The 20,199-nt window shown below is 43.6% G+C and overlaps 1 protein-coding gene across 29 annotated transcripts in view; it reads right to left on the reverse strand.

Moving 5' to 3' along the window:
* Positions 1 to 20,199, reverse strand: part of LOC4577453 (complexin) — a 176,648-nt gene that overhangs the window by 108,560 nt on the left and 47,889 nt on the right. For 25 of the 29 annotated variants that reach the window (XM_061652898.1, XM_061652886.1, XM_061652885.1 and 22 more), the window contains exon 2: positions 12,030 to 12,244. In XM_061652898.1, the coding sequence (XP_061508882.1) occupies positions 12,030 to 12,084 (55 nt within the window). In that variant the 5' untranslated portion in view covers positions 12,085 to 12,244. Of the gene's footprint in view, positions 1 to 12,029; positions 12,306 to 12,855; positions 13,159 to 20,199 lie in introns of those variants that run through there. The other 4 variants (XM_061652907.1, XM_061652891.1, XM_061652903.1 and 1 more) reach the window with 3 other exon arrangements.

Genomic DNA, 20,199 nt, shown 5'->3' on the forward strand with positions numbered 1-20,199 from the left:
TATTGTGTGCTCCATGCAGTTTGATCGCTTGAAACATGTTTGCAGCAGTGTGACGGGCTTCAAAAACCATCTTCACTGCTGGGAATGTGGTGAACATGCACTATGATTGTTTAATTTTATACACCCTCCAGAGCAACTTGTTTTATTAATATTAATTAACGAACGCAATTAATGCAGTTACTCGACTGCCCAGACAAGGTTAATGTATGCCATACATAATTCACCCGAACACAACTGCTCAACAACATCTTCGTTAAGCAGCATGCTTCAAGAGATTGAGTAATTTAATGCTCAGTTTATTCCGTTATTTGATGCGGCAGAAGCGTAAAGTTTGAGTCATTGCTGTTTGTCGCTCTATGATTATTTATTAAAAGTTTTGTTTTTAAAGTATACAATGTTGAGGATGAACAAAGAGGCACACACATACCTAATAACGAGAGGGGTGCTGAATATCAAAGGTTGGATAGAACATACCGCAAGGCAGAACATTGTTAGAAGTTTTATGAACGTATTAAAACACAAATAGTTTAACAACTATAATATACATTTCATTACATTATTTACTAGTTGTACGTTGATCAACAGCCTTCAACAAAGCTCGAAAAAAAGCTAATCTAGTAACAAAAACCTAGTTATTGTACAATTTACCATCCAACAATGTACAATACAGACACACTTAAAAGTGAAATCGAATTGACAAATGACAAAAACTTCTCTGAATTGGGTGGATATGCCAAAAATCACCTTGCCTTCTGAGCCGTTCACAATGTAAAGTAACATTTTGCTCCGAAACAGCGTGCACTTACCGTCCCTCTTCGGCTACAGAATCCCCAAAAGCAAATGGACATTGGGGCTTGAAAGAAACAGGCAAAAAAAAACAGTCAGCCCCAAAAACCCTAAATGAACATTGTACCAATCCCTGGAAGTGAATATTGCAAAATCGAACCGTTGGCCCGAACCTCCACAGTCCCGCTGTGAGAGTTTTCCCAAAAACGGCAACAACCCCCGGGTCCTTTTTCCCAGCGGTGCTTTCAATCAAATCAAAGATAGACATGGGACAACTGCTGGGATCGTCCATTTGAGCAATCGAGAAACAACACTTTTTGTCACGACTTTCTCGCCACTCTCGCCATTCTTACGCGCTGACCTTTCCGAAGTGACGCCAGCTCCGCTAACACCGCACCGTACCGTGTTGATCGACTTTTGAAGTTTTCGAAATATCGCCAGGATCTTTCAGCAAAGCAGCAGTGCTGTGCATCCGTACCCTGCGCTTCGTGCCTCGGCAATAGCAAATTTCCCAACCGTCTGGTGGTGTTGCAGTGTAGCGGATAAACTCGAATCGTTGCGGCAAAGTTTTCGACAATAGGTAATCGGTGGCTTTCAAATTACTCCTTCGCCTAGAAACTGGAAACCTTGCAGGAATAGATTTCTTTGCACGACGCCACACAAACAAAATACCCGAAGAGTTTAGTGAAAATCGGTCCACTTGAATGGTTTGTGATTTTGAGGGTTTTGATGTTGACTTCGCTGCCGACGTTTCCGCGAAAAGTTCGAAGTACTTTTGGCGCTTGGAGTGACAGCGACGGACAGAAAAGGTGGAATCAAAGAACACTTTACGGTCGTAACTAATTGTGAACGGTCGTTCGGGCTGTTTCGTGTATATCCCATTAGGCTACCTGAAGTATGGTACAAGAATCCTGGAAGAGATCGTAGTTTTTGTCCCAGGTTACCAAAATAAATTTCCATTTAAAGCCAAAGGTTTTAACAACGTTTCTTTTTAGTACCCTGCATCACCTTCAGTCGCGCCGCTGAAGCGTGAAAGGAAACGAAAAGGGGAACGATGGCAGGACTGATTGTTTGCGGAATCTGCGGGACAAAAAAAAAACTCCCGGGACCATCCGTGTACTGGCGGAAGAATTGTTCTGCCACGCTGCAATTAATGTAACCAGCGGACGTACCGAGCAAAAGCAAAAGACCGAGTCCTTGTAAAGTGAAAGCACAACTTTTTTCATGTCACAAGAAAACATCCTCTTTTTGCCGTAAGTTTAACGCGTTCCTAGCAAAAACCGGAACCAGGCAAAAAGGCAAGCAAAGCAACAAAAAAGAAGGTAGTATTTAATTAGACGTTTCATTTTAATTTCTTGCCCATTGGTTACCGACCGGACAGCGATCGTAAAGTGTGCGGATTGAGGGTTTCGGGCTCCGGAACCTAGCGCGCGAACCTTTCACACCTTTGCAAAAAGGAAATACAAATGTCTCCAACTACACCACCCGTCACGACCCCCGTTTGGCGTGCAAAGCAATGAACTTTTCATGACACCACAGAGAGTCGCTTCAGTGCGTTGTAAAATAATACAAAAAAGTCAATCTTTCTTTCGTTGAAAAGAACCTTTTCGTGTCCTATGAAGCTAGAATGTAAAAAATAAAGAAAACAAACAGAACAAAAAAAGGTCGCTGGCTTGCAGTGTTAAATAAAAATGGTATTTCTTTACAGATCTCTGACGAATGCAGTTTCACTAATGAACACAGAGCGCAATACAGCAATGACGCTGGTGACATTTGCTAAATTTTAATGATTTGCCAGCACTTTCTCACGACAAGCAGCGAGCTTCATTAATCATTCACGCTGTGGAGGAAACAAATTATTTGCCGTGGAAATGAATTATCGAATGATAAATAGTGCTTGCCCACCGACACAAAATGTGCAATCTAGGCAAAGGTGTGCCATTTTGCACCAGGTGGCAGGGTAAGTGGTTTAAACAACATTATGACAAAGCACCGTTTTGCATACTTTTTATTTTATTAAGCCTGTACTTATTGCCGTACCATTTCGGGGATTCCGCTCATTAAAACAAGCTTTTTGCAAGGTGAAATCAAATCCAGCCACAACTCATCATACTGCCATTTGTCTACAGATAGATGGCAGAGAGGGAATGTCTTTTTTTTATGCAAAAATGGGTGCACGAAAAAAATATGCTAAATTATCAAATGATGGATCTCGTCTCGGTTAAGCAAACTCTATCCATCGCTCGCGCTCTGTAATGCTACGATGAGTAGAGTGGTGGGAGCGAATCTCTTGAACCACGCCAACTGGAATATGACAGGTTGGTAAACAATCACGCACACTAGAGCACGATCAAACAACACCAACATCCGTATGGGTGACGCGTACAGTGGCTGGCTAGATATTTTTTTTTTGTTGTTGTCCATTTTATCCTAGTATCAACCGAGCTACGTTTTTGCTTGTTTGATGAGTCCGGCAATACTCCAATAACGTCGTTTGATTAATGCAAAGCCTCGTGCGGTAAACCCCACGATCAGCGATTCAACATTTGCTTACTCACCGGGCCGGCGGTGTGTGTTGGCTTGGAGCAGACGAGTTCGTCTGCAACCCGATCCCATTGAGCCAGGTCAAGTATTGGCCAGCTGAAGATGATACGCAGACACTAATCAAACATTGACACAAGCAAGGGCTACAATTGGCCAATGCCGATAGAAATTGAGCTAAAGAGATAGAGAACGACAGGGAAAGAAAGAAGACTCGAAAATAAAGTCTTGTGGTAGGGGGACCAAATCCGCAACTCATTCGCGTTAACAATGACTTGTCACAGTTGCTACCGGTTGCGAGACCTTGCCAATGAGATCAAATGTAGCCACGCACGTTCGCTGACTCACCCAAACTAACGCACAAAAGCTGCGTTTCCGAGAAAGACGCGTGACGCAAAACTAAAGTGTCAATAAAACGCACTTATTACAATATTGCGGAGCTCAAATTAATTCTACATCGGTTGGCTCCATCTTGGCAACCAGACAGTTCGCCGTTTGATTGCGCACTTGCGCTTCAAATAAAGCAGCCGAAAACGCGCACACTCAGCAGCATTGAAAGCTCTCCATCTGTGCGCATGGTGACTGTTTACTTTAACCCGGGGCAAGATAACACAACCATTCCCGCGAGTGAAACCGTTCATACTCCCTCCCAACCCCCGGTGAGCTCCATTTCGATCGTATAAATTGAATTTGCAAATAAATTTCCCACAGAGATTGCCCTTTTGCCTGGGAACGCACGGGGACCGGCGACCGGAGGGAATGCGCGAATGTGCGCCTCGCCGTCAGGCAAACTACGATCCATTTTGGGGCGAATGTTTCGCAGGAACAGCACCACTAAGAGCACAACAATTCGTATAAATTCGCGACTAGTCGAACCCGCGCCTTCGCCCACTTTCCCGTGCTGTGAGACGAAGAATAAATGGAACATTTCAACCGTCTCCACTTACTGTGGACTCCACCAGCACACAGTGCATTTACGCTAGCTTTGCCCCCATGAATGGGTATAGAGAGGAAGGAAATAGGGTGGGTGGCTACCGTTTGGCATTGGCTTCCCCTTTCCATAATCGTAGAACCCTTCGGGGGCTGCTGTGAAGATTTTAAGGACCATACTCTCGCTCCTCGCATAGCCGCCCGGGATATCTTCAGACATGTATATGCTTTCTGCGCATAAGTCTTGATGATGTTTGAATTGGATTTAGCAGCGAATGCAGCGTACCGTCTTTGAGCGCGTACTTGCACACCTACTAACAATGGGAAAGGGGAAATGGGAGGGTGGCCAAAGTGGATTGAAGTAAAGCTTGCTGCCGCCGAACTGGGGAGGAAAATTGTTGTGTTTTCCTAGGGAGGGATAAAGATGAGCATATAACCTAACTAGCGCAGGGATTGGTGCCAAACTTTTTCAGGGTACTGGGAATGGCCCGAAGTGTTCTCCCATCAAGATGTTGCGTTCTATCTTTACAGTGTAGCTAAAGTAAGGCGATCGCTAGAAACCACACATGAACCAACCCCCTTGAATGTCCGATGCCCGTCGGTGGTTGTATGTATATGTAACATCTGTATAAAAGTGTGGTTCCCGACCCAACAGTCCGCCATTGTATACCGGCACAGAAACGATGCACTGTGGAGAGGTCTCTTAAGCATTGCATAAAGACGGCTGCTTAGCCGTTGTAAATAAATAAATTCACATTGAAATAAAAGCTCGTTTGCCCTTCTCTTTACCGGGCCACGGGCTGTTTTCTCTTCTTTTTTTGCTGAATCGCACGACGGACAGCGAGAGAATAAAAGAAACTGGTGCCTGTTACTAAGCCACCCTTCAAAAGTCCCACCGAAACCGTAATGATTGCTTCGCATGCGAACGCGTTATGAATAGCATTGCTTCACCGTGTGCCTCCATCTGCTCTTAGGCCACCATTTTCTGATCTTGAAAACGGTTCCTTTAATAAAAACTTTCCCTTTACTCATCCACACATACACACACATAAACATATATAAACAGGGAACGAGTGAAAATGTAAGGCCGCGGGGCCATGGGGATTCTCAAAACTCATTTTCTCAAGCACTCATGAGTGCTTTTGAGAAATCCTCGTTCTCAGCGTTTGTCGAATCGGAACAAAATCGGTTTTGAGAATCTTTGAGAAAGTTGACGATGCAGCGATCGGCTAACTGAAATATGAGCAATTGTGCTATTTGCTTTTCGGTAATCACTTTGGAAAATGTATTCAATGGTTATAATTGAAAAAAAAAATAAAAAAATGCGATCAAAAATATATTTTCTATTTAAAGCTCCAAATAAAGCATGAGTGGCAATATCAGTTTCTCAAAGTGAGAAAAACTGACGACGGCCACGGGCTCGCGTCTGAGAACAAGATTTGAGTGCTTGAGAAACTTAAATGAGTGTTTGAGAATGATTTCTCAGCTTGAGAACGCCCCATGGCCCCGCGGCCTAAAAGACCGAATCCTTCTCAAAAGGTTGTATGGTGTGTGAAAGAGGATAAAATTGTAATGTCCCAGCTGAGCAAAATAAATGTTTCAAATACACACAAACGCGTTTCTAGTGCACTCAGGTGCGCTTAGTAATACGCTAATGATCCACTAATGAGGCTGGTAGCAAATCTAATACACCTTCGATTCAGCACCGTGCGTTTCTTTCATTGTTCATGGGCAGCATAAAAATGGGACTGGGCGTTATTTAACTTAACTCTGCGTTATTTACCTCGCGTTTACAAAAATGCGTCACAATGCAGACGTGTTTGACACAGTCAACGGTGCTGAGTGGTGTGCTTCAACCTGGTTCTGCGCCCGTTCCCGTTCAGCACGTTTCCAGTGCTTACAATGGACTTCAGCCCGTTGGTTCATGAAATATGGCGCACGAGCAAAGAGGGTTAAAATTTTAATTACAATTACACCCAGCACTTTGCAGCGATAGCGTAGCAGCAAGCAAAGAAAAGCACCCCTTTTCAAAAGCATAATTGTGCCGGAAACGTTTTCTAAGATTAGCAAGGACAGCGTTTTATAGTAAGCACGGAACTGTTCTTCGAGATTTTGCACCGTTTTGCTTCACTACGCGAAGCACGTAAAAGCAAAACGGTGGCACAACGTGGTGGTACAGATACAGTGTCCCCAGTTACCCCAAAAACTTTCATTAGTGCTATTGCTTTCTCCCACCGGGGCAAGGTGACGAGGTTCGAATGCATCTGAAGAAACTTATCTACGAGAAAAACAAAAACGACGACATTGGAGGAAAGTGGTGTAACACACCATCACACCAGAGCGGGCGCGGCGCCTGTGCATTTGTAACGCGTTACTCTTGGGCTTTCAAAAAAGATCCCGCTTGGTACAACAACCTTCAAACCCCTCCAACCAACCAACCCATTGCGAGTGGCGCAGAAACTTCCCGTCCACAATAGGAAAAGGGTGCTAGTGTTCGTGTTTCCTGCCTCCACTTAGCGCGCTCACGAGTGCCACTTTCATCTAGGTCAAGGAGCGGGCAAGATTTGTAGCCCTCTCCACCCAGGCACCGGTACCATCCGCGACGTGACTGAAAGGCATCGTAAAAGGCTCACTGCCAACGTCCTGGTGGAAGACCCGAGATCCTACCCTATGGGAGCGCACGGTAGAACACACGGACACCGACGCGTAAGCGACACGAACGAAGATTAATAAACTAAGGAATTGGAAACAATAGGTAGTGCCGCCGGTTGGTGTGCACCACATGCTTACTGTAAAACGAGCTGCTGGGATTATGCGAGCAAAATCTGGGCGCAATGGTGAAGTTTTTTCTTTCTATTTTATCCCCCATTTTTCTCTACCCCTCAACTCAACACAGACCAGGGAAGGTGCGATAGTGCAATACCGAGAATTCATTACCACTAACGGCACAGCGATGGAATGGCTGGTCCCGGTGGAACGTGTAGATGTTCTTTCTAGAAATTAATGGTGGCGAGAAACAATGCCCGAACTCGGTGCATATTTCGCCGACAGCTTACAAATGCTTTTGCACATGAACTATTTTCAGACATGTTCAGCACCAGTCGGTGTACGGTACACTATGCGGAGGAAGGGTGAATTTTTCAAAATTGTTGAACTTTTATACATGTAGCGTTAATACACTGTTTTTTAGGGACAATTTCGCCGTAATAATTTCATCGCAATTCATTAATGATGTACTTAAATTATTTCAGCCGAAGTCCGACTGTCCGACCGCGTGGTACTAATAAGGCTCGAATGTCTGTATAAAACTGCATAACGTAGGCGCCTAAGTCGTGATGCCACAAACGAAGAAATATAATATTTTAGCTCTTTCCATCACTCAGTTTTAATTCAACAGTTCCAATAAGGCACAGTACGTTGTTCTGATCTGCTATTGGTAAAATTGTGCCCCCCGCTGAACAAAAGGGTAAATAAACAGTGCAGTGAACACAATAAGCCTACCCCTAACCCTTAACCCTTAATCAGTTTGACCTATTTGCATTTTGAATCGAGACAGCAACCCCCACACGAATAGCAAGTAACAAAATCCCCAAGGGCAATATTTACTTTTACCCAGGACCCTCACAGGCCTCGGGCGCACTGTGGCTTACTTCATTTTAGGATGTCGGCACAATACGCTGGCGGTGTACGAGCACAAAAATAAACAATTGTTGACATTGGGTACAGATCAACTGTGCCACTTTTTACACTGAAAAGCGGCTGTCTATTCAGAGAATTACACGGAAGAAACTCGAGCTAAGCTAGAGCCGTAGAGAAACTCATTTACGGAGAATGTTTTATATGTTCAAGAAAGAAGTATAACAAAAGCAAAATGGATGATTTTACTTATAGTACACATTTGACATCTTAAGTTTGATCAAAATAATACTTTGAACAATCGACGAAAGATAATACAATATTCCATCGAGTGTAGAGCAAACAAATTCATGTACGATCCGTATTTAAAGCTCGATTTGTTCGATTTAAAATTCACCTCCATACTCAATCTTGGCGTTTCAACCGCATTGCCGCGAGAACGGAATCTGCAGTAGCACTTTTCTACCACCCTTAGGAGTGGGTATCACTTATATCCAAAGCAGATAACAAAAAAAAAGCACACACAAATCCTTTCAAACCATTGCATTTCAACGCTCATAGAACAATGCAACGAGGAATGACCGAATCGTGATTTAATTCGCCCATTGCAGCATGCACCGACTGGCGATAATGCAACTATCGGATTCGGCGTTCGATACGACCGCAAGACGCTGGAATGTACCGCATTGGGATAGAGCCACTCTAATGAAGTTTTCTGCTTCAACGAATGGCTCCTCCTGGGTAGCAGTCGAAGTGCATAGGGACGGTTCACCGCCGAGAGTGCCGCGAAATTCCATTTGCGTTCGGGTTGGTTAACAACAAAAGAACCAGCGCAGTATTGGAAGACACAGAAATCGGGAACGCAGAGAACACCACAGGCGGCCGTGGTGCACGGAAACATGATGCTTTGGCTAGACTGGTGGTCGATTGGGCGCGGAAACGTGACTGAATTGAAGCTTTGGTGCGGAAATTCTAGATAGGTTGAGATGTTCGTTGTATGTATTGCAAAGCTCATACTGTTTATCGGTGGTATGCTATTAGAGTGGTCAAAATGAGATCCTTTTTTGTAGGATTTGTTTTTGTATAAGGTGTGAAAATGAAACCAACCCATGATTGATTGCAATTTAGGCTAGATTGGCACTGTGAGATGATGTTTAAAAATAATACACATTGTTCCTGATAATATTTTCGTCCCACTTACAGAAAGGGTGTATTTGACCACATTTAAAGTAATTGAAAAACATATAACATGTCACGTTTTGTCACAAAACGAAGCATAATCGATAGGCACTAAAAGGAGTTTCAATATCAACTTTCTATTCGAGTGAACGAGTGAATAACGAATACAGAGCATTTATTATTGCCACAAAGCACTATTATAGCAATTTTTTAACTGTCATGAAATATTTCAAAACTAAAATGCAAAAACTGAACATTTCTAGCAAAAAATTGTTCCGGTTTGTGAAATTCAGCTAGCCCGCCCAAAAAAATATTGGAAAAACAACGTTTCCACGATGTCCGAAATATTAGCCATCCTGTTCGGGGATTTTGCGTTCACCGAACAAAAACTGGATAAATAAGGTCGTAAAAAATACACAGCTCGTAAAAACTTCCCAATGTCTCACATGAGCTGCGAGGAACAAACTTTGAATATGTCCACTTTGCATCATGCTCGCTGCCAGCCGGTGAGTAGCCACGGTTCGTTTCCTCGCTGTAGAATGCGTACACCGGGCTCTCGCTCACTTCACACAATGGAAGGATACTCCTCTTCCGGTGTTTTTTTCAATTTTTTTTTTTTTTTTTCATTCAGACCATCGAGCATGTGAGCAAACCTTTGCTGCCATCCTTTCTGCCAGCAATCGAACAGGAAAATTTCCATGAATTTTACAAAACTTTCTGATTTCCCACTGCGTCCGGCAGTGGCTAAGCAAAAAGCACACCAACGAGCGAGTAGCCGAAACGGGCGCTCCGTTTTTTGCTCACTCTGTTGCTGTTCTTTTCCTATGCTGCCATACGCTCCACATGTATGTATGGCTGTACCGCTGTGCTTCGTAAAGTTTGTCGATATTTTCAGCAGTTGGTTTTTTGTTTTGTTTGTAGAATTGTTAGCAACAAAAACCATGACGCTAACACTTCAGAGTGCACCCACAGCAGGCCCGAAAACGAACAAAGGTTCGGCACAGTGTGAAGGTAATATTGGCAAGCCGTTTGTTTTAGCGAGCTGAGCGGGAAAAACATCCTTATGGTGGGTGGAAAAACACAGCTCGCAAGTTAATTTCATCCAAAACACATCCACGTGCGGACGGCTAAATAAACGGTTTGTTTGTGTGAAACGTTTTTATTTTATTTTTATTTTCTTATCTACCCTGTGCCCGGCTCTGGTTGGCGGCAACGAATGGTGTTTTATCGCGTGATAAGGAAAAATTCCAAAGAGCAATATTTCCACATCATTTTCTACACTGTATTCATCGTTTTTCAATACACACGTTCAGTGGAATGAAAAATTAGAGCTAACAAAATCCTTAGTGAAACGAAATTCCATCGATATTTCACACTAAAATTGTATTTTCATTGAAATCGTGTCATGTGTGCGATCACAGGCAATCTATTTCCAACTAGAACATGCTTTCGTTGTAAGTGTTGTTAGTTGATGTTGTCAAGCGAACTGAATAACTGTCATTGTCAGCGTTAACATCGTCGCTTAATTTTGTTACATTTCGCAGCGATGGAAGTTTCCCCCTAGCGACATGCAACATCCGATGCACGTCGAGTGGCTTGATTTTCCGGTGAATATTGAATTACATTGCGTTTGATCAGCAGGATGTTGTGCATTCTGGTAACATAAAACCAGCCTAGTGTACCAAACTGTTTGACTGACGTTGATTGAGCAGTGTACTGAAAGGATATTGCTTTTCCAGTCCTTGTAGCTATTATTTTCTAGAAATGGGCAACTGAAGGAAACTTCGAACCTATTGCCGAACCACATGTTCTCTAAGGATACTTGTACTTAGTATCAATGTTTAGTATTTTCAAAACTGTTTACATTCAACATCTGAAACTGAGACTCTCTAGACGTATTGTAGAGTTTCATTATGATTTCAAATCGAAATCGAAAAAAAGAATTATTCTACCCTTTTCGTGAATAGTTTTCAAAAGTCATTACCAGCGATCAAACGTATGTCTCAGAACAATGAGAACGAAACACTTATGCTGCGAACGTAAACGATGGCTAGCAGCATTCCAACCGCACATTCCTTCGCGTAATTACCGGAACCGAGATCGAACGAACATTCCTAGCACCATTACACAGATACACAAATACACACCCAAATATATATAACACCACACTTCATCACCTTTCGCGCTGGTGCTGCCAGCATGCTGCTTCCGGTTTGCCGGAATGCTATGGCCGGCCGAAAGCGAAAGAAAGTGGCGCATTTTTAATTAAAGAGCAATGTGTACCACCCACCCACTGTGAATGCTACCATTTTGGCCCTGACACTTCCTCCTCCTTCCATGGTAACCATTTTTCCGGCTGAGCCGGTTGTGGTTTAACTGCGCGCTGCTGCCAAATGGAGCGAAACAATGCGATGCAGCAGCAGCCAACAGCAAAAAAACAAACACAACACACCATAATGAAACGACAATCCGCGCAGGAACATGCTTCGGTTTTTGTTTTGTTTCTTCTTTAAACCAAACGCACAGAAAACACTTCCACAAACAGTGCTGCGACTGCCAGTGCGTCCCCGGGAAAGGAAAGCCGGGAAGATCCACCAGCTCGGATCCGCCGAATTATGAATAATTTATGAGACCATTATTTACGATGATTTATGCTGCACATATTGCTTTCAATGAGGGAGAAAAATGAGATTCTAATGACGGGTGCCACGTGAGCGTGCTGCCCAACCATTCCTGTGCGGGTGTGTGTATGTGTGTATGTGGTTGAATTTTCTTCCATACGAAAAGCTCCCGCTCTCAAACCAATCGCCTGCGCCTGTCCTCCATTAAGGTGTTTATCAACAATCGTTCGAGGTGCAAGGTGGCAAGCACACACATGCGCTCGAAGCATTTCATAAAATGTGCCACATTAACGGTGATTGGTGTGCAACATTTGTGCAAACGCTTTCAAAACTTACCTTTAACTGCGTTCAGCTTATTGCCGACCATTTGCTTTGCGACGAATGCAGCCATTTTGCTCGGGTGCTTCCTTTTACAACGGGTTAAATTTGTTTGAACACTACGCCTTTTTTCACTCCCGAAACGCTAAGCTGTGGTACACGTAACAACGATCAATATCACTCACTCTCGTGTGGGTTAGTTTACTGCTTAGTTAACGACGAGATTGTTTGAACTGCGAACAAAAAGAGCCATCGAAGAATAATGGTAAAATAACAATCACTAGAAAATGTGTACTACAAAACGGAAGAAAAATGTTTTCACTTCGTTTTGGACGAGTTTTTTTACACAGCTTTGTTCGTGGTCACTTTTGTCAGTGCGGAAAACAGTTTACAACCTGTATCGTCCGCCAACAGAAAGGATACGAGTTTGACCAATACGAGCGGTGAAAGCAAAGAAACACCAGTTTTCAAGAAAAATAACGTAACCACGGAAGCACAGCGGCAAAACATCCTTAAACAAATCCTTACAAAACGACAACAAGAGGATACCAAAGCCGCTGTGATGCCGTGTTGCGGGATTTTCTTTGCTGATCGGTTCTGTCGCTTGGAGAATTACACTTCCAGCCACATTCCACACACTTTGTTTTAGTAGTCCACCGTTTGCGAAGGTATGAACGATTTCAAAATACAAAACCCATTCACGCGTTCAAAAGATGGATTCCAAAACAAAGCCGTAGAATTTAACGAACTGTTTCACGTTTAGATGTCGATGAAGGCACACGAAGCAGCAAGAATTTTTGTCTATGTGATTTTACTCGATTCTTCGTTTCGCAGCATAGCCCACCAATGCTGAAATCGAGTCCGATGTCTGGTTTGTGGTGCTTTTTTGGCAGGCGCAAAGTTTTCCGTCGTCCGCACCACCGTTCCACCGCAAACAGTTCGCACACAAAGATGAAGAAAATTGTTCGAATATTTTTTTGCAGCTGGTTCAAAACTGTAGACAACCGGACCGCAGCCTGATTGGTGGTGCTATTTATGATGTTTCGTTGATTTTCTTCTGCTTAATGTTGTCGTTTTTCTTTTAACAAAACGTTGAAGTTTTTCACACTGACGAGCGCGTCTTTTCACCAATCCGAATGCGGGTAATCTGTAAAGAAATTTACCAGAAAGAAGAAAAAGTACGGTTGAAGTTAGTTTGAATAGTTTGCTGCCATTTTTTAAATACAACTTTTGCGTTGTCAAGCAATAGCTTGCAAAGAGTGGGACGAATGTTTTGACAGGTGGAAGGAATGTTCTTGCAGGTAAAAGAAAAGAGGAACATTGGGTAGTGCATAGTAAGGAATATAATGATGTAATGTGAATTGTTTTAAAATTGTTTCACGACTCAAGAACAAGCGTTTATTTTTGTTAGGACTTAGTTTTTAACAACCAAAGTTGAGCTCAGTTTTAAGTACTGACGGTTTTCTGAGAAGAGAATTATTTAATAACAGCATAACAAGCAAATAAAAAAAGTGTTGTTCAAAGCGTTCTTCATGATAGAATAAAAGATTCGCTCTAAATTATCAATCGTCCTGAAATTACAAGTCCCAGCAAGGGCTGTAACGATCAAAGTTTATGACCGTACAAGCACCATACAAGCAAAGCACTTGAGTTCCAGTGCTCTGATAAATATGAAATATCATTTTCCATTTTCATGACACAAGCACACTAGCATTCATTTTTGGAGCAACATTCCCGAACCCCACGAAAGCTCTCATAATAATGAATGCAATCTACCAGCGTCATAAAAGACTCAACCATCTCTGTTTGTTGGCCTTACTTATTAGCATTCTGCTAGGTCTTTTGCTATTGATTTTTCAACCTTCTGTGTCCCTGCAACACACTCCCTTCCTGGAATCGTCAATCGGGGCCCGATGCCTGTGCTTGCCGACGTTAAGCCTAGGCAAGCAAATTTAATTCCCCAGAAGCAGTGGCTAAATATTTAACGAGTGCATGTCTGCTGTCCTATTTTTGCTATCCCGTCCTCTTACCCTCCTTTCACTATGCCACCGCCACTCGAAAACCAAACTACTCGAGTGCAGAACCAGTCTTGCCCTTAAGCAACGATGGAAAAAGGAAGAAAAAAACCCGCAAAACCCTACTTTATATTCCATCACTCCCGACGACCGACGAGAGAGCGGATGCGCGAACGGTTCTGGAAATAGAGCACAACGCCGTTGCTCGTCAATGTTGGGCACTAGCCAAAAGTCCTTGATTTTGCTTATGTCCAGTACATTTTCCGCCACACTATTACCACTACAGCGGCACTGCGCCCGCTGCACCATAAATGACACGAGACGGTGTGTGCACAGGGACGGTACAACATTAGCAATGCAAGCAGGGATGCATTCCCGTGTGCTGTAGGGACGAAACTTTCTTTGCCCTTCTTTCCTTCTTTTTTCACTGTCTTCCTGCTGCTCTAACTAGTATGTGTGTGTGTGTGTGTGTGTGAAGCTTCCCAAAATCGATAAAAGACATCCGGTAGAGCGAAGATGGCTAAGGGGCGAGATATAAATATAGGAGGAACACGAGTGACCGGGAGGAGTGTGGATGCTAGCTCCCCTTGCATAAACCTTGGCATGCATAAAACCTCAGCTTCGCTGCACCAAACACAACCGTCAACAAACAGCGATACACAGAGCGAAACATCCTCCAGTTCCTCCGTGAATACGTGTTTAAGCACCGCACAGGCAGCATCAGCAGCAGTAGCAGCCCCCAAAACGAAATGATGATACAAATTGGCGAAATTTTTCAATCTCAAGCATTCTCGGGCTTCCTCGGGAATGATATTCTAGGGTCCACAGGGTTTGGGGAAGAAAATATTGCCGGCAAGAACTTTTGACGATATTTTGTGGCCATGGTGGTGTTGCCTTACTCGGTGGCTGGTAATCGCAAACACAACATTTTATGGTTACTACACAAACAAATCGCATCGGGTGGCTACAATCCGGAGTGATGAGGGGGCGATGAAGAAGGACCAGTGCGAAAGGAAGTACGGGTGACCGTAACCGTTTGCCCGGCGACGGATGGAACGGTGGCAGAAAACTGATGATGTAATCAGATTCCTCTCCCTTCTAGTGCAAGTGAGTAAATTCTTTCGTACGATACGAAACGAGCGGGCGATCGTGTATGTGTGCACGGACTGAGAAAATGTACCCAGGATCGAATGGGAAAATGAGCGTGTCGAAGAAAAAAGAAGGAAAAGCACCATCTGATGCGAAGGGAAAGGTCGATCGTTCAAATTAAAGTATCGTAAGCGGCCAAACGGACGAGATGGAGTTGGAAGGGGATAACCATTCAATTTAAAGATGCATACCAGCAAAGAGAATTTTGAATCTATTTAAAAAAAACTCGTTGCATCCACTTGATGGAGATTGCTATTACATCGTTACTCTGCTAAGGTATAGTGCACTTAGTGATAAAAGCTGTAAATGAGGTTATTCCATACCATATCGTAATTCATAAAATTTATTTGTAGAGGTTAAATATAAACAATCTCATTTCATTTGCACCAATTTGTAACACCGATGCTGAACATTGCTGCATTCGATTCGTTGCCCTTTTGCACCACGCTTGAGATACATGACATTTCACAGCACACACCATAACCCGTCACACTCTTCGCAGTGCCATTGGCGCAATTAATTAAAACGCCAACTCTGACTCTGCTCCGTACATAATTTAACGCCTTCAGAGATTGCTTCAAAAGCAGCGATCGAACCAAAAACAAAAACCCAAAAACGACAACATCAAATTATGCTTTCAGCCACCCAGCCAGCACACACACGCGCGAACCAGACAGACAACGGAGCACTATTCGTTCTGTAATTTCACCATTGCCGAAGATACACATCTGTGTCTGCGGCAGACCTTTCCTACTTCCATAGCGGCCCGGAGGGCACGCCGTTCGGATGCTGGTAGGTTGCCCTTTTTGCAATGGGTTTGCCGGGTGACACCCACAGTTCTGCTGCTGGGTGATAATATTACCAACCCAGACCAACCGTTTTAGGGCGGTCGAGGGTGTACCAGGGTTGGCAACGGGGCAACGATTGTTAACGAGTCGCCTTCGAAAAACCCTTCGCTCGAGAGCGTTCCTTCTTCTGCACTGTGCTACGTGCACAAGACGTACGAGGCTGCCGAGTGAGAAATAATTGTTATTACAATCGTTAAGCAGATTGTTCGCAATGCTGGTGCTGGCGAGGATTAAGGGGTGGATTAAGTAATTTCCTTTCCACATACGAGGCAAGTATTAAGAAAACAGGCAGTACGTATTTGTGTTAGAAACCCATTTCTCTTGTAAATAGTCGTCGCCAAAATACGTTCGCAGCCGATCGATCGATCGATCGTTCGGTTGGGCAAAGCAGAATGGGTATAATTTGCGAACAAACATGCTAAAAGAAAAATATGGAATTTTAAAAGCAATAGTAATTTATTGAGTAATTTTGTTTCAGACTCGTCCACGCATTCTTCACTGTTCATTTTGCCGGTTTTTGCTGCTCCACATTGTCTTTGAAGGTCGGTCTTTGCTTCGGCAAGCGGTATTGATTTTGTAGCCCCGGGGCTACCCGATTGTTCCAATTTGCAGCCGGCTCGAAACGAAGCGTAACAAAAAGGGACGGAACGCTACCGCCCACCCCAAAACCACCCAAAAGCCCACATCATTGCACGGCGGTTGGTTACAGGCGGATGCGTACACGCGAAAGATAAGGTCATAATTTTGCCATCCAATTCTTTCAGCCCGGTTCTCCAGCCTCCTGCGTCCGGAAAAACCGGACACTCGGTCCCGCATCGTGGTTTTGCCTATCTGAGATTGTATGTTTACTGGCAGATTTTTTGTTTTATTTTCCGCTGTCGTAGCAGTTGACCAATGAAATAGCAACAGCACATACAGGGACAGAAAAAAACCTCCCAACGTGACCTGCAAATGCGGGCCAAAAGGTTCGGGAAAAATAAAATAAAAGTGACACCTTCTCCAGCCACACCCACCCAGCTTCAACGCCCCCGAATGAAGGATAGGAGAATCTGGGCGGAAGGGGAGGAAAAAAAAGCTTTCAGATTTTAATTTGATTTTCTCGCTCGTTTGCGTACGGTTCGTGGCATTGCATGCTTGCTTGCGTACGCTCGTCCGAGTTTCTTGCGTCCCCTGCATTAGGGTCAATTTGGTGTGGGGTCGTGCTTGTTTCAATTCTCATTAGCAGCGAGCAGTATTGGATTTTAAATGAAATATAAAAGACAAGGGATATACACAAAGTAAGGAAGCAAAAAAAAAAGTGCTCAACACAATCACGCCTGTCCGCCTGTCGAAGGTGTTAACAGATGAGTGTGTAAAGGTGGCGGGGCTAAAAAAAAGTTGTTCAATACGATTTTTGTTGGGAAAAGAAATAATTGATTGCTGTAATGAAAGGAATGAAAAATGCTTCCCTTTTTGCTGCCAAGCGAAGGAAGATTAATGGAACATTCTTTTTTTTTTGTGCGTGCTATTTTCATGATTGACTTTTGAGATGATAAACAAGGACTACTGCGTCATCGAAGTTGCGATTTTTTTGTTTGTAAATTATGTGTTGCTAGAGCAGCTTGTCGTTCATATCTTTTCAAAATATCTATCTTTCTTCACATAACATGTTGCATGTAAAAGGATAGTATATTCCAAAATCAAATCCAATTCTGAGCTGTCTCACGCGGGAACTATTCTTCAATCGTCCTAACGCACACACCTATCAAACGTTACATGAACATTATCGCCCAAATGCACGGAATGTTTCAGAGCAGATAAATTGCTTCAATCGTGCCGCATACTTTCCTTTCCCATCCAGCAACAGCCTGATTCCGTACAAACCACCTAAAACACCATAGTCCGGAAATAGTTTTCGTACATGAATTGGCTTCGAGCATACACATAAGCACGCACACATACAGTCCTTGATAATTCCAGAAAGGATCCAAGAAACACCTACTTCAAGCAACAGACATGTGAAAGTTTTTGCTGATTCGAATTAAGATACACCTTTTCCATATCGTTACAGATAGTTCGTGGCAAAACTTGAACCAGTTCAACTCCTTTCCTATTGAAGCACATCCCGCACGGAATGAAGACAATTACGGGGCGAGATTTATACGAGTTCGCTTGGATTATTTATGCGCAATGTGGAGAAACTTTAAAGCATTCCACAATTAACACCTGCGGTATGTAGGGTTCCCCACATATGTTGCTTGATTTGATATGCATTAAATATAGGCTATAATGTGACGACTTTGTTCGAATAGAACACGCTCACGAACATACGATCGATATATTCTATGCATGCGTGAAGCACACTTTTTTGGTTTTGTATCGACATCCCCATGACCTCTGCTTTATCCTCGTGACCTAGAGCAATGCTCGTTTGATTTTGTATGCAGAAATAAAATAAAGAAGAAACACTTCTGCCGACAATCTCCCTCCGAATCCCCCCGAACAACAATCGGGAAGGGAGCACCGTTCCAATTTCCATGTCGTTCGACCGATTTGCACTTTTGCCCGTAGTAACATTTGTTTACAAATTCCGGAACCGGAAAACTTTTACCCGTCGAGCATGCTACACGAGAAACGGTATTCTCTTGTCTTGTTCTATCGCGTTTCGGCATTTTCTGCTTCCCACTACTTGAACCCGCTTTATTTCCACACTGGAAGGTGGAAGGGCACTGTCAGTGAAGAAGTTTTAAAAAATCTGAATTTCAAATTCATCCTTGCTCACTTCCTTCCCACAACGCTCCCATCGTGCTCTTCCTATCGACGACCCGTCAATTTGTAAGATAGTCGAGTTGACTACGACATCCCACTCACACATACACACTCACGTAACCCACACCGCTCAAAAACCCTTTTCACCGTCAAACGCCACAGAGCGTGAAGGTAACGATGCGAAAGGATCTACGCTGAGGCCTGGACCGGAACAGAAGAAAAAAAAAACATCCCAGCTATCGTTCACAAGCATTTCAACTTCTTATCACTTCCCCATGGCTGCAAACTGTGTGCTCGTTTGCAAAACGGTGGATTCGATGTGCACGCTGGGATCACAGGGTTCGGTTTTAGACAACTTTTCTACTAGCTTAACCCGCTTTTGTCGAACATGCGATTGTTCATCTCGTTACGAGTTGCGAAGTTCAAACTACCCGTGGAAAACATTTCCCGGGCGCAGCATACGCAGTGTAAGTGCAGGCAGTTAACTCGATTATTGCATTTCTCGGTACATTTGCACACGTCCTCGCCGGAAACGCCGAATGCTGATGAAGCATTCCGCACGCAGCATGCGTGTGTGCGTTTTAATTTAGCCCCGCCCGAGAATGACCTCACTCGATAACCGGGCCAATTTCAGCCCAATAACACATACATCATTCACATTCATAGGAAAACCATTACAAGGGTAGCGCCAATTTATGCATACAAATTCGCAACTCGTAATTACATTCCCACGTGACGCACTGTCAATTGGGATGTGCTTTTGGTTGCTGTTTTTTAAAGTGTTTTTTTTAATTCTCTCCTAGCCCAGGTTCGGTTTCAATTTGTTGGAACCGCCAGCCGGGAAGTGCGCAACGTGGTAATACTGCCACCGATGCGCTGATTAATCAAATTTCGACCACAGCTAACGAACTGTTTGTGGCATGCCTTTTTCGTTTTCATGACACTGTGCTGTATCTCTCTCTTTTTTTTTCAACCCAGCTGCAGTAAGTGTCCAAACCGGTCGGATAGGACACACGGCAAGCGTTTTATTGATGATGCGGGTGTGCGTTCGCAAGTTTGTCGACGCGTTTGAAAAGTAATCAATCAATAGGTTTGCACTTCCGAGCTTCAAATTTGCCTTTGAAGCCTTTTTGCTTGGATTCCGGTTTTGTGTGCCGGTGCAAAAACACACAAAAAAAAACTATCCCCAACGTTGGCGGTCCAGCAGCGCAGAATTCATTGGATCCATTAGTCTATTTCTTTGACAGTTTCCGTCATATCTTCGCACACCCAGACTCGACCGTCAACTGTCATCTGTCAACGTATCAAACTGGAGGTTTGATAAAGTGCATGGCCCATACGCCCGGGACCGTAACGGAATTATGGTGGGCGAATACATAGGCATGCCAACTGGGAAACCGGTCACACGTCGATACGATTCTACTGATA

The sequence above is a fragment of the Anopheles gambiae genome, chromosome 2, assembly GCF_943734735.2.
Source record: "Anopheles gambiae chromosome 2, idAnoGambNW_F1_1, whole genome shotgun sequence".
In the NCBI taxonomy this organism is placed as follows: Eukaryota; Metazoa; Arthropoda; class Insecta; order Diptera; family Culicidae; genus Anopheles; species Anopheles gambiae.